We start from the raw sequence: 14,430 nt of genomic DNA, 5'->3' as shown, positions 1-14,430 counted from the left end.
GGGAAAAGTGCGTACCCTGCGACTTTTGGTATTGCCTGCAGATTATTTCGACTTTTGCTTGAGCTGGCCTCACGACTGTCTGCCCTGCTGTGCAAGCCATGGACGCGGAGCAAGCTCTTTCGCTTCTGGAGACCCTACCTGACGACTCTGTCGCTGCCTCATCCAGCGAGGATGAGTTTGTGGAGCCAGACAATCCTGTTGAAAATATTTATTCTGACGACGACCGCGACGATGACATGGCGAGTGAAAGCAGCGCCAGTGAGAGTGACATGGATGTCACAGACGACGACAGTGTCGCTGAGATGAGTGCCACTAATGGTGGAAGGGGACGTGGCAGAGAGAGAGGATTCGGCCGTGGAATAGGCCGTCGCACGGTAGAGGTCGTGGTGCACAGGTACTATGTACAGCCAGCGGTGCAACCTGCACTAGTCGATATTTGCAATACTTGGGACAATGCTGACACCGCTGTGACTGGTAACACTCCTGCATTCCACCCAGAGAACGAACCTGGTATCCACTTACCTGAGGGACCCACTCCAGTGCAAGGATATGATTTATTGCATATTGCAACAGTTTGCCCGATCGGCAATAAATCCAAATAAATATTAGTGCTAAATAGTGAAATCTGTGTTCGTTTTCTGGACTTGAAAGTTGTTGTATCGCATTCCTGAGGGTTTTTACTTTCAGAATCACCCCATTTTGTACATAATAAAAGTGAAAAATAAAAAAGTTACGGCATGAACAATGATGGTCGGTTTTTGCTGTACAAATACCTAAAACGGTAAAGGGTTAAAAGGATGGGTGATGATAACTGCAGTTTCCTCCCACGGTGACTTACATTTTACTTAGATCAGGTTTCACTTCCTATGCATATCCCATAGAAAGCAATTCTAACTGGTCACTTGTGCAACATTGTAGTAATGGAACATGACCATAATGACCCACAGACAAGAAGTCGATCAACACTACATTGTCGGCAACTACGAGTCTGCCTTACAAGAACTTCGAAGGGCCCAACTTTAGCCACCTGATCTTAGCAGTTTCTTCAAAGGCTGTATTCGCTTTTGAAGTAAAATCTTTTTTTAAAGTTACTGGAATTCTTAGCTTCACCCTCGTATATTTCCAGGCTGAACATTCTTGGGCTCCACATCTTGTTCAACCTGGGTCTAGCAAATTCACCTTTGTGTCCTACACCATGACAAGGCACACACCACTTTTCATTGCAGTGAGGCTGCTAGAAAAAAAATACTGCTGAATCAAGCAATACAGATATTCACCTTCAATGCATAGTACTGTGCTTCGGTGGAGGGGTTAACGTACACCTGCCCGTAAGCTCCTTCGGATATGCATCTCGTTAGCCCTTTGACAACAGGTAGCCACTGGTGGTCCTTCTCCTTTGAGACCTACGAGACAAATGGAAGACGACAAGTGCATCTTATTATTAGGCTGCACACACCTGTGAACAACACACAACACAAGCAAATCTAGAAAACAATGGGTATATTATACAGGGTATTTCCCCGAATATGAGTCGCGCCTCTTTACAATAAAATTCAGGCCCAACAAAGGGGGTACAACAAAGGGGGTGCGACTTACAATCGAGCGTGACTTACTACTGAAGTGAACATATGGAAATGATAAAACATGGACCGGGAAATGGGAATGAGACTTACAAGTGAGTGCGACTTACAAGCAGGGAAATACGGTACATGCTACATGAGCTGTGTTCGTGAGATGTAGACTGCTGTCCCTAGCCATAGTTCTTTGAATAAAGGCGCATAGTACACACCATGTCTCGCTGTGTCAAGAGGAATCGCGTCATATCAGGATAGATTCCGCAGCACCTATTAGGCGAGTTTCACTGTATCAATATCTGCGTACCCATGGTCAGAGTCGCACTTGTCATAATGGTGCTGTTCAAATACAGGGGATTAGCTTGTTGCTAACAATGTATCACTCTCAAACAACCCAAAGATTGTTTCTAGATGTGAACCAACCCCTGCCCAGCCCATTTCCTTTCTCACCTTATCGTTTCGGCCACTATTCGGAGCACTGCTGAGGCTATAGTAGCCATCGTCACTGCTGCCCGAGCTGCTGCTATGTGTCCTGAGAGCCTGCTCACAAGGCTGTGGCCTTGGACTTGCTGCTCCAGGGTGCTTGGCTTTGTGACAGCGATACAGCACCACTAGCAGCAGCACCAGACCCGTTGTAACAGCTGTGGAAATACCCACGTAGATCACTACGCGCTCGGCGCGGTTGTTAGGCGTGTGTACCTCGTCCCCACTTCCAGTTGCGTTCATAATGGAAAATACAAACTGCATATGCTAATGCTTAACGGCCATACACACAATGTCGGAGCAAGTCCTGAGGCAATACAAAAAAAGAACATAATAATTATACCATGGCCATGTCAATTGACGGAATTTGTCACTAACGAACCTTTGTTAAAAAGCAAGGGAGGTTGACCGTACCATTAAACTGGAGTATGGATGTGACTGGCTCTGGCAAGAGGTTATTAATTCTACTCAGTATGCTATCAGTAGTCAATCATGTGTCCCATCATTGTCAGTGGTGTTGGCGGGGCTGAGTTGGTGAAGGGTGTGCTTGACTGTAGTGTCACGAAACCAGATTGAGGATGTACTAGTATGCTGCTGTTTGTGGTAATCATGCTGCCTGTACATATGGTAGTGCATGCTACACTGCTTTACTTGCTCATGCCTCTCTTATCAGTACTTCTTTGATCCTTGGTGTTGTTCCTCTGCCAGGTGCATGCGCGTTTCATGTGCCTTGGTAAAAAAAGAAAAGAAAAAAGGAATGACGGATCTCAATGAGGAAATATCATCTTTCATGCTTTCCATGCAGCTCAGTTCCTTTCTCAAATCCTGGTCTACTTAATCATTTTACCTGTGATTTTGTTCGGATTCACATCAGTTCCAATTATGAGACCGCTAGCTCTAAGCAGTTCAACCAACTCAGCCCCTCCTTCCAACTTCTACTTCACAGTAAAGCTATAACTCAAATAATATGAAAAACCAAAAAAAACAGAACGAGCACGATGCAGCGCAAATTCCGGCAAGGAAACCCGCCCTTACAGCATCGCCAAATCGCGTAGCATGTGAACTGGCCGATGACAGGCGGACCGAGCCCCTGACACACAATACAGTGGAACACCCGACAACGATTGTACCCCATCAACGAGGATTAACTGCCTCCCGTAGATTGTGATATGAGGAGGCAGAGGTGCCTCAGAAAGACAGTGGATGCAAGTGCGGCTGCTCCATTCACTGAGCACTAAAAAAGGTGCAAAGGCCCCTGCCCCCCCCCCCCACGGTCAATGTTCAAGCGGAAGCAGGCCCTAAAATCAAATGTTCACCAGTTGTAGTCTTCGGGGTGCTGAGTCGAATGGTCTCGGGCCGAGGAAGCTGAGATGCTCTCTTCCTCCTTTATTCCTAATCGAACTCGCCACTTCCATCGAAACTGGGTGACTGCGCCCTACTAGATGGGGATTTGTATGCAAAATGTCACTAAAAGCGCCATTTCGTTCTTATAAAAGCATGGATGACCGCGATTGGCCCATATGCTATAGTCTTTTGGACGCTGAGTCGACTGGTTTTGGTCGGAAAAGGCTGCGATGCAGCGTTCGGCCCTTATTCCCAATCGAACATGGCTGAGTAAGCGGTCACGTGCTCGTGCGTACACCAGTCGCCTAGTCACCGTGCCTGCAGGCTATAACTTTCACACCACGGTCCACCTCAAAGGTTCAACTTCAGTGACAGGAACATGCCCAAATATGCTGTAAGTTGTAGCCTGCAGGCACAGTCACCAGGTGACTAGTGCACGCACGAGCACGTGACCGCTTACTCAACCGTGTTCGATTGGGAATAAGGGCCGAATGCTGCATCGCAGCCTTTTCGGACCAAAACCAGTCGACTCAGCATCCAAAATACTACCACATCTGATCCAATCACGGTCATGCGTGCTTTTATAAGAACGAAATGGCGCTTTTAGTGACATTTTGCATACAAATCCCCGTCTAGTAGGGCGCAGTCACCCAGTTTCGGTGGAAGTGCGCGAGTTTGATTGGGAATAAAGGAGGAAGGGAGCGTCTCAGCTTCCTCGGGCCCAGACCATTCGCCTCCGCACCCTGAAGACTATAACTGGTGAAATTTTTATTTCAGGGTATACTTGTAAGAAAGGGTTCGCTGCCCACACCGGAGCTCACGCTATTCTGCCGACTTGACTCGACACTTGACTGACTCACGACTGCCATCCAGAGCACACGAGAAGTCCATCGAACGTTCGACTCGGCAAACCTGCAAGAAAGCACCACTCCCTGCTCAATACACAGTGTTTTGGGGAATTCACCCCTCATCAGGTTAGCTTGAGTAGGCTGAGGAAGATTGTCCCTGAAGAGCACCACTTATATCGTGCTCTCCAGGCACAAACATCACGAGGGATACAAAATTACAGAGACGCTCCGTTTCCAGCGCGACAAACACCTTGTGAACACCAAGCAGCTGTGTATTGAGCAGGGAGTGGTGCTTTCTTGCAGGTTTGCCGAGTCGAAGGTTCGATGGACTTCTCATGTGCTCTGGATGGCAGTCGTGAGTCAGTCAAGTGTCAAGTCAAGTCGGCGGAATAGCCCGAGCTCCGGTGTGGGGAGCGAACCCTTTCTCACAAATCATCGCCGACGTCGCAACCTCTATTTCGTTCAGGGTATACTTCCCTTGTGTTACTCTTTCCTGATATTCAAGTCTTTTAGCGTTCTCATGTTGCCAACTAAGGAAACCCAATGTCACCTTACCCGGTTCAACCTGCAGTTGTTTGAATGTTACCAGGTCTGTGGATGCCAGTCTACAAAACATTCTTGTTGAGCCATTCTGGTTAGTTCTAGCTGTGGTCAGGGTCCTATCTAAACTTAGCCGCCTCTGATGCCACTTTGACATGAAGCACAAATTGGAACTGCACGTGTTTACACTACCATGACGTGTATTTTGTGAACATTCCATCAAGGCCCAAGTTAGTTTACTTTTGATACTTTTCTGCTGCAAGTTAGTACACACGTACATAAGCGATGTAACGTTGCCTATTCCGCCGTCCCTTTTCCCAGAGATGCAGAATATCCCAACCAGGAGACATGTCTCGAACTCTGAAGTGAAACACTACATCTTCCTACATCAGATCTCCCAACCAATAATTATCTCCCTGCTTCTTCACATTGGCCAAACGTGTTTACATTTCACGCTCACTTGACCATTTAATTTTGAAGGCAACAGGCAATCTTGTTACTTGTAGGAAGAAGAATTGAAGTATTACTAGTTGTTAGATCTGTTATCGTTTTTTAGCACGCGTTCACACTGCGCCTCAAAACAATTCCACGACAACGAAATGCACAAGACGCAGCGTGTGGATCGGTCTTCAAACCGTTTCATCGTAAGTATTCACTATTTTATACAAAAGAAGCGCGACCCGTGTTACCACCGGTCGGCTTACCGTCGCCTCAGGCAAAGAATCGGCTAGACACAACGCAACACATGGTCAGATTTACGACTTACCGGTGGAGACGAGTGATCGATAGAATGCGCTCCAGACCAGACTGCGAATATTATTCCCGGGCACTCGGAACTTGCTTTGAAGACGCCGCGTGGCCTTGGGACACAATCGTAAAATGGCTATGGACAAACGGAAGGAACCACTGTAACTCGACTGGATGAACACGATCTCTGCCAGAAGGCGAACAAGACCGCAATTTGACAATGTCCGACATCGACCACGCGATTTTCAGGAAGCACTTTATAAAATGGCGCTAGGAAGAGCGCAGTTGACCCTGCCATGCCGCGGAGGAGGCTCAAGAGTCAAGTCGCATCATGACCATCCCAGTTGTAAGTACAATGTAGATCTACATGACTTTGTACAGTCATGCAGATTTACACGTGGCTAGTCTATCAGTATCAGGTCTACCACCACAGGCACTGGGCCACTGGCACTACTGACACTCAGTACTGAGTACTGATGTAGTACAGCTCATGGTGCGTTTCAAAAGTACAACAGCCTACATATACAGGTGAAATCCTGATAATTCGAACCTCAAAATGCCAGGAAAAAACTTCTAATTATCCGGACATTCTAATTATCCAAACATGAACCCACAACTCAATATGACAATCATACATTGTATGATTGTCAAAATGCTCTCATTGTCACGCAGAGTTGCGCTATGGACCTTAGACACAAATTTTACGGACACTGAACTGAACGGCACAGCCTGCTCATGGAAACTGAACCGACCAGTACAGTGTACAGTGAACTTCGAATTACACTTCGCTAACTTCGAATATGGATCGAGGTTCGAATTATCAGAAAATTTTATGTGGGAATCGTATTGATAGAAATCGGTCCTGGAAAAACTTCTAATAGATGATATGCCAAATATAAACGTGCAACTAGACTTGAGAGGGCATTGCAGAGTAGTTGCATACAAAGTAGTTCAAAGTAATACAATATATTAGTATGGTTACCTGTGACTTGCATTCCTGCAGAGCTCAGGGTCTACCATGTACACATTGTAGTATACTGAATTTGTATGCAACTTGTGTGCGATGCCCTCTCAAGTCTAGTTGCGCGTTATTTGGCATTGAGCCATATTCGAATTATCAGGATTCCACCTGTAGAACCATCGGGGAGCCGTGAAAACCCTTGCCTGGGCCTTGTTGTAAGTTTTATTAGTCTTGTTACGTGTGTAGATATACGAGGGTCACGCAGTGTCGCTGGGTTCGAACCTACATCACGTTGTCCAATTATTTCCAAAACCCCAACCCGATTTGGGAGTAACTCTCCATCACTCCATCACTGTAACTGTCTTGTCAGTTGTGTGCCTAGTTATTGCACTTTCTGACTGTATATAGTATCCAGTTACAGTGATGGAGAGTTACTCTTAACTCGTATCCTTATGTCCTTTTCCTTTCTACATTTATTTATGGCTCAACATCCGAGTTTCAAATAGATATAACGTTACTATTTTGTACATTGGATATTACACTCCTCGGCGCGTTATGCATCGCTCTCTACCATTTTTTAGTTTGAGCACTCTGGTGCAAACAGCTTGCTGTCTGCAGCACTGGCTATTGTGTACATACAAAGAAGACGGATGCTGTTGACTTGCGAGAGCGCTCAACCTACGAAGAGGAGCCTGCGACACAAGTTCACAATGACGAGAAAGAATGTATTGTTGTTATTCAGAATTTCATGACAAAATGTCAGTCATCAGACAACAAAGTGAATGCTCATGAGTCATGTTAATTAAAAAATCACGGTTCGCGTGAGACTCGGCCAAAGGCCGAGTTTTCCGCATCCGCAAGAACACCACCACCCTCCTGGGTCAAGGCGACGATGCAGCCGTCCTAAGCGATGGGAGGTGAGCAGATCAGACCCACCACAAAGTGGTCAAAGACCGAAAATCCCATTCACTGCATACATGTTTCCCTCGTGCCAGGCCACGAGTTCCCAATTAAGGGGGGGGGGGTTCGCGACAGTTAGCGCCATGTTGGATTTCCGAATTTTATTCTGAAAATAATAATGCCTTTCGGAGTGGAAAAATGGGACGCGATCGATCATGCACAGTTTGACCATGCATGCATGAGGCATGACTTCGCAGCGCGTGCTCGAGTCGAGACAAGATGAGGAAGAAGCTCAGCCGCTAGTGGACTTGCGGATTTGTTTTGACATCGGCGGTTTTTGGATAGCTTGGTTCTCCTGCCGACGTGTCGTGGAGATGAAGACGCGGGAGAGGAATCTGTCACCCACGACGCTGCCTCGCATTCTGCGTACTGGACGATTCAAGAAGCCGAGGAGGGGGACGCTTCGCAAGCTCAAACGATCGATCAAGTTCCTGAAAAACGGAAAGGGCGATCTCCACCACCAACGCCACTGGATTCGACTCCCGCGAAGAGGTCGTTCAGTGCCCCTCTTCACGGTCGACGAATCGTTCATCTCAGGTATCTGGCTGTGGGATTGTCTGCGTGCCAGAATGCTGGATGTGGCAAACAACAACACAACAACAACCTCTGGCGCTCATCAAGTTGATTGCGTTGAAGAGAAGAGGTACGGCCTTTTCAGCGTACTTGTCATCATCAGTCCGTGTCAGCAGTGTGGGATGGAGAATTTTATGCTCAACACCCTGGCCTCCGTGCTTCCACAAGCAACACCAAAGCTGCTTTGGGTAAGTGTGTTTATCAATCTCATAAGATTTATTCATTATATTTGCGTGTCATTTCAACCCTATGGCTATGGAAATGTATGAACACACTGTATGCGCGTCGCGCGCGAGCGTGTGTGTGTGTGTTTGCATAGACCTGCATGTTTGTGCATGTGTGCACCATACGCATGTATGAACATGCACATGCATATGCGCTCATGTGGACGGTGCCCTCGCACACATACTATACACACGTGCATGACCGCTCCCAGGGCATGTTGGTGTGACATGTGTATTTGGGCATCTCCACTCATGCACATGCCGTGGGTGTGCACATGCATGTGGGTGGGTACGTACACGTGCGTGAATGTATGTGTGTGTACGCGTGCGCGCGGGCGTGTTCTATTGCGTGTGAGAGCATGCGCGTGTGTGTGTGTGTGTGTGTGTGTATTGGCGTGGGCCTGCGTTTTGTAGTGCGTTCAATGATGAGTGTTTTCAATTCTGATTTGCCTGTACTTGTCTCCGCCACCACCCATTATTGCGGTTCTATAATTGTTTTGTGTTACGTGTGTGTGTGTGTGTGTGTGTGTGTGTGTGTGTGCACGCATGTGTGTGTCGATGGTGTGCATTTTTGTGCTGGGTGAACACTCTGATCCCTAAACCGCGATACCGGAGCTCCCAAGCTACAGCCTCACATTGATTTATAGTTCATCGTTGGGAATGAGTTCGCTGCTCATGATGCTGTTGCGGATGTTGCGGCCCTAGCTGAAATTGTCGAAGCTCGCCCTGATGCCAGTATCCTGTAGCACTCTGTCACTTTTGCATCAGCATGTTCGGCGAAGGAGTTTGCAGAACATCAGCAAAAGCGGCTGGCCACCCTTCAACCGTTGGTCCAAGCAACGTGCTTCTCTAAATCAGTTGCAGTGCGGGCAGCTGCTAGTGAGTTGGTGATGAAGCACTTTGTCTTGTCCTACAAACGAAGTGGTGAGTCAGCCATTTCCAGACTGATGAAGGAGCAAGTCGGAGGTAAGAAGCGGGTGACAGCCTCAAGGAAGATAATATTAGCGGTGGCTGAACACCTAGCCAAGAACCAGCAGCAACCCAACTGTAAGTAACGCCCTGTGGCACAGGGCTTCACTTGTTTGTGCGCACCGTAAAATACCATCATTTTGGCCAGTGTGGGTTCACGTTCTAGCTCGCATAGTTGAAGAACAAGAGGACTCAATGTTGTCTGATTCGTTCCAACATGTCAGCTTTCATTGTAGTTTGATATGGGGCAGTGCTAAGCGCTCTCACAGCTACATGTACATGTACATGTATCAAAACCAAGTACCAACAGGAGAGTACTATCATGGAGAAAAGTAGCTATCGATAATGCGTGCACCCAGGGTTTTCCGGCAAATTCACTAGTTCAGCTATTCCATCCTTGTATTGTTCTGAACGCCGAGGGCTCTAGCGAGTTTATGCAACACCTAACAGCCAAGAATCCAATAAGCTATGACCAAAGCAGCAACAGAGAAGTACAAGCAATATAGATACGTGAATTTACCAATTTTAGGCAAATTTTGACAGCTTTTTGGATTTTTCTCCAGAATATGCACGGTGACCCCTATTTTCGCCGCGGTAAACCTGTTCCAACCCACTTATAGAACGTATTTGAAGTATCCACATGTGGGGCAAACTCAAAAATAAGCTGCAAAAAATATTCAAAGTTTCATTTTTTGCGTCTTTTTGTTCTTCTCCAGGAAATGACGACCTGGATCCCATCGTCAACCAAAGTGTACATTTTTCGGTGTTGATATCATCTTAGTCAATACCTCGAACAGTCTGTGTAATTTTATGTCATATTTTCTGTCCTATCTGGTGTTAACATGATTGTTATGGACGATTTCTCATCAATTTTCGGATTTTGCGATATTGTGTGTTATCAAGGAAAATTGTGTTTTTGGCAAGACCTATTCAGGCAATTGAAAAACTGATGTCACTAAGCGAAAATATAAGGCTGTACCTATTCAAACCTGATGTCAGATTGGGCTGATGTTGAAATTAAATTTTTGGGCCTAACTGTCCCCAACCCCCTTAACTGTGGGTCGCAGCAAGTCTGGAAAAAATCCTTCCGCTTCCAAGCAGGACTTGAACCTGAGTAACGTTACCTAGGAATGTATTGGACAGGTGTGCTAGAAACTGCAATTGTGACATGCACAGCAGGCAAGGGGTGACTGGTCACTGGGGGCAAAAAAAAACAATCTAGTGACACTCAGCGCGACGCGCATGGCACCCAGCAGCATGGGATCATGGTGGAACTTGAGTAGCAAGGAAGCGGAGGGAGATCATGATGGCGTGACATTTAAAACATACTTTCGAAGTACATACAGGATAAGGATATGCTCTGGGCCCACCAACCAACAGTCACAGCTCAGGATAAGGATAAATGAAAGTGCCTTGTCACCTGAGTTCCCATAGAAACGATCACTAACATGTTTGCACATACATTGTAGTACAGGTGACCAACCAACAAAGTGCAACAATCCAAATAGAAATAACCAGCAAGAAATTTCACAAGGCAAAAGAATAGGAAGGGGAGATGCTCACGTGTACAACAACAAGTATGCATTAGTTGAGGGTATTGAACAGGGTGAACAACAACAACAACATTAATATCATATCAAACAAACTTCTTTACACATAATCATTGCCCTCATGATAACTGTCTAAAAGAACACAAAGAAACAAAAAATTGTGTTTAACACAATAGCCATTACTGTGGAACAGTGGGTGCCGTAATTTCAAAGAAGAAAGGAGCGATAAGAGGAGGCACTTTACGCTAAGCTCTTACTGCGAATAATGTCAACCAGAGAGCAGAACGGTCATGTTCGGAAATGTGCCATTGCCCTCTTGGAAAGCACACTGCTGCAAGCCAAAACCCTAATGCGGCAGCAAGAATAAAGCCATTGAGGACACTTGCCTGTGCTCTCCAACAATATAATAAAAAGTTGCAATTTTAGACTCTGATCCATGTAAATCGTAAACGATAAATTTCAGAAGCAAAATATGCTGGAACAGCCAGTAGATTTATAATATGGAAGTCTCATTGATTAGTGACCTCCAAACTGAGAAGCGTAATGACAAAAATAGTGCTAGCCGATGGGAAGAGCCAAGATGATATTTCTATTTCTCTATAAAAGGCACATATGTGTCACACCAACAAACAACAAAGCAAAGACACTTCCGTGGTAGTGATCCCGAAGGCACCATGGGCTGAAAATGTACAGCAGAAATATAGCAACAGCAGCAGCAGTAATGAGGCGGCAGCAGCAGTAGTGATAATTTTGATAGATCCAGTAACTTACAATGATTTCAGCTCATGCTTCAGGAGGATCCAGCAATGCCTCGAATTCAGAACGCTTGTACGGGTACATGGCTTCAATGATATCCAGGAAGGTTTTGAAGTACGCCCGGCCACCCGGCAGGAGATAAGTCAGCAAGTCTTCATTATGCTCTCGAGTCCCGTCGTTCTTCTCACGGAGGCGCAGCTTTTCAATCACACCATTGCCGGGTAGCAGGCGCTTTGCAATGACCTTTCTCCGGAACGTAGCTGCTGGCAGGGTGAGTATCCAGCCACGATACCGGTCAGTTGGAAAGTCTGGGTGCTTCCAGGGATCTGCATACGTTACATAAAAATGACACAGAAGTGGCAATCAGGTTAAAAATGTCTACAAAGTAAGTAATGAAAAACAGAGAGAAACACATGCTGCCACATGTACATTACAGATATAAAATTATAGGACTAGATTATGCCAAAACCTGGGCCAATTTCTGGTATTCACATTCACCGGCCTGACTAGTGTATGCCTGTCGCTACAGTGCATTTTACTGAACATACTGAATGTTGTCGCCACTCGCCTATTTACATATGTTCCAAGACAGCCTCTTGAATGATTCTCGTTTTGACCTTACCTTGTTTGTTTACTTATTTATTTTCCTCTGATTCATGTTGGTGGAGGTGGAGATGGAGATGCTCCAGTCTACAGCCATGTCGTCTATTCTGTTATTACGAGTGTCCATGCTACTGTTCTACTCACATTGATAATTCTTCAAGTTCCTTCTGTCTAATCTCGTTCTACTCTGCTTCTCCGTCTCTCTTCTAGTCTGTTTCCGCTTCAAACGTGTAGTTGTTTGAGCTGCTCTTATGATAAATTATTTGTATTTTTGAAAACCTTTGTACCCGCGGTCATGCGCTTGTACAGCTAGCTACAGCTGCGCTGTGCTGTATGCTTGTGCTATGAGTATGACTATGAGTATGAGTATGAGTCATGCCCATGATGCCTTTTGTGTCACGCGTACGTGTGTGTGGTGGCGCAAGCGCGCTGTGCCTTTTCTGGCCTTTTTTTGCTTCCTTTTGCAGTTTTTGGTTTTTTTGAGTTATGCCAGTTATGGTTGAAGTGTTTTGCAAGGAGAAATCCAGAACATCTAGTAATGGTGTGTTGTCCCATTTGCGTTCGGAGAGTGTGCCTGTCCACGTGTATCGGATTTTGAATTCTTGCCTGTAACACTGAACACTAATGGTGAGTGTGAATAAGAGCTATTGACATGGAGGAACGAAGAACAAATGCAAAAATTTGTTCAGAATCATAATTCCACTCACTGGTTTGGCCTCTGAAACCAGACAACTGCGGAGGCAAGTCTAGTGTTTGAATACGCTTGCTTGGTCTCCAATTGCCGTGACTACAACACAAACAACCAAACACAAGCAGCAGCAGGAGCTTACAACAGGAAGCCGGTAGGCCATTTAGGTAACGGTTTCTTGTCAAGCTTTTGTGTTCAATTTCCATTGAGTATTCTATTTTGGGGAAGTGTGTGTTGCTCCCTACATGGGAGCTCACAGTTTTCCTGCAGACTTGAATTCTCAATTGACTGACTCACGACTGCCATCCAGAGCACACGAGAAGTCCATCGAACCGTCCACTTGGCAAACCTGCAAGAAAGCACCACTCCCTGCTCAATACACAGTGTTTCGGGGAATTCATCCTTCATCAGTTGAGCTTGAGTAGGCTGAGGAAGATTGTGCCCGAAGAGCATCACTTATATAGTGCTCTCCAGGCACAAACATCAACAGGGATACAAACTTACAGAGACGCTCCGTTTCCAGCGCGACAAACACCTCTTGAGCACCAGATAGCAGCATGAGTCAGTGTCGCTCATGGAGGTGTGAACAAGCGCTGAGGACCGTTGGCCATTCCGTGACAACGTTGTTGCCTCCAAACCATCTAATTCGCGAGCCCGCGCTGGGGACAACAATGTGAAGTAGAGGTTTGTGCCTGGAGAGCACTATTTCAGCCCTAGTATTAATAATCCAATCGAATTTTGCAAGACAGTTGTGTGATCTCACTCAACAGTTGTGTGGTCTCACTCAACAGTTGAGTGGTCTCACTCCACAGTTGTGTGGTCTCACTCAACAGTTGTGTGATCTCACTGAACAGTTGTGTGGTCTCACTCAAGAGTTGTGTGGTCTCACTCAACAGTTGTGTGGTCTCACTCAACAGTTGTGTGGTCTCACTCAACAGTTGTGTGGTCTCACTCAACAGTTGTGTGATCTCACTCAACAGTTGTGTGGTCTCACTCAACAGTTGTGTGGTCTCACTCAACAGTTGTGTGGTCTCACTCAACAGTGGTGTGATCTCACTCAACGTGCACTTGACACTTGCTTGCTGTAGCTGACAAGTATCTTCGTCTTTCCCTCTGCCCTTTACTCCCTTCTGACAGGCATGGCTTCATGCCAGAGGAGTAGTATAGTAGTCAGGGACTCAGCAGAGTCAAGCTGGGCACAGCTTGTGTGTCCAAGTTGGGCACAATACAAGACTAAGCTACACCCAAACAGTTGCCAGTATGGTTGTTGTGTGAGAGTACATGTGGGTGTTCGCAATCACATGAGGGTAGGGGGGGGGGGGGGATAAAAGGATCATTTGACAACTGAAGACAAGATGCATGGGCAAGAGCTATTTGAGATGGATATAGGGGGAGTATACCCTGGAATCAAACTTTCACCAGTTGTAGTCATCGGGGTGCGGAGTTGAACAGTCTTGGTCTGAGGAAGCTGAGATGCTCCCTTCCTCCTTTATTCCCAATCGAACTCGCCACTTCCACCGAAACTGGGTGACTGAGCCCCACTAGATGGGGATTTGTATGGAAAATGTCACTAAAGGCGCCATTTCGGTCTATAAAAGCACGCATGATCG

At 46.2% G+C, this 14,430-nt stretch overlaps 2 protein-coding genes across 3 annotated transcripts in view; both read right to left on the bottom strand.

Moving 5' to 3' along the window:
- The window catches only part of LOC135806911 (activin receptor type-1-like), a 20,691-nt gene extending 14,876 nt beyond the window's left edge, over positions 1 to 5,815 (bottom strand). Inside the window, exons 1-4 of one of the 2 annotated variants that reach the window (XM_065321070.1) lie at positions 5,556 to 5,815; positions 2,709 to 2,786; positions 2,025 to 2,364; positions 1,278 to 1,403 (exon numbers count right to left, since the gene is read on the bottom strand). In XM_065321070.1, coding sequence (XP_065177142.1) covers positions 1,278 to 1,403; positions 2,025 to 2,321 — 423 coding nt within the window. In that variant the 5' untranslated portion in view covers positions 2,322 to 2,364; positions 2,709 to 2,786; positions 5,556 to 5,815. The remainder of the gene's footprint in view (positions 1 to 1,277; positions 1,404 to 2,024; positions 2,365 to 2,708; positions 2,787 to 5,555) is intronic. The other variant, XM_065321069.1, reaches the window with a different exon arrangement.
- A 4,725-nt stretch (positions 5,816 to 10,540) lies between these two features.
- Positions 10,541 to 14,430, bottom strand: part of LOC135819757 (uncharacterized) — a 54,102-nt gene continuing 50,212 nt past the window's right edge. The window contains exons 17-18 of the mRNA XM_065333023.1: positions 12,840 to 12,919; positions 10,541 to 11,855 (exon numbers count right to left, since the gene is read on the bottom strand). Coding sequence (XP_065189095.1) covers positions 11,557 to 11,855; positions 12,840 to 12,919 — 379 coding nt within the window. The 3' untranslated portion in view covers positions 10,541 to 11,556. The remainder of the gene's footprint in view (positions 11,856 to 12,839; positions 12,920 to 14,430) is intronic.

Source organism: Sycon ciliatum, chromosome 1 (assembly GCF_964019385.1).
Source record: "Sycon ciliatum chromosome 1, ocSycCili1.1, whole genome shotgun sequence".
NCBI lineage: Eukaryota > Metazoa > Porifera > Calcarea > Leucosolenida > Sycettidae > Sycon > Sycon ciliatum.
The sequence above is the reverse complement of the archived record's forward strand: the minus strand, read 5'-3'. Positions and strand labels throughout refer to the sequence as shown.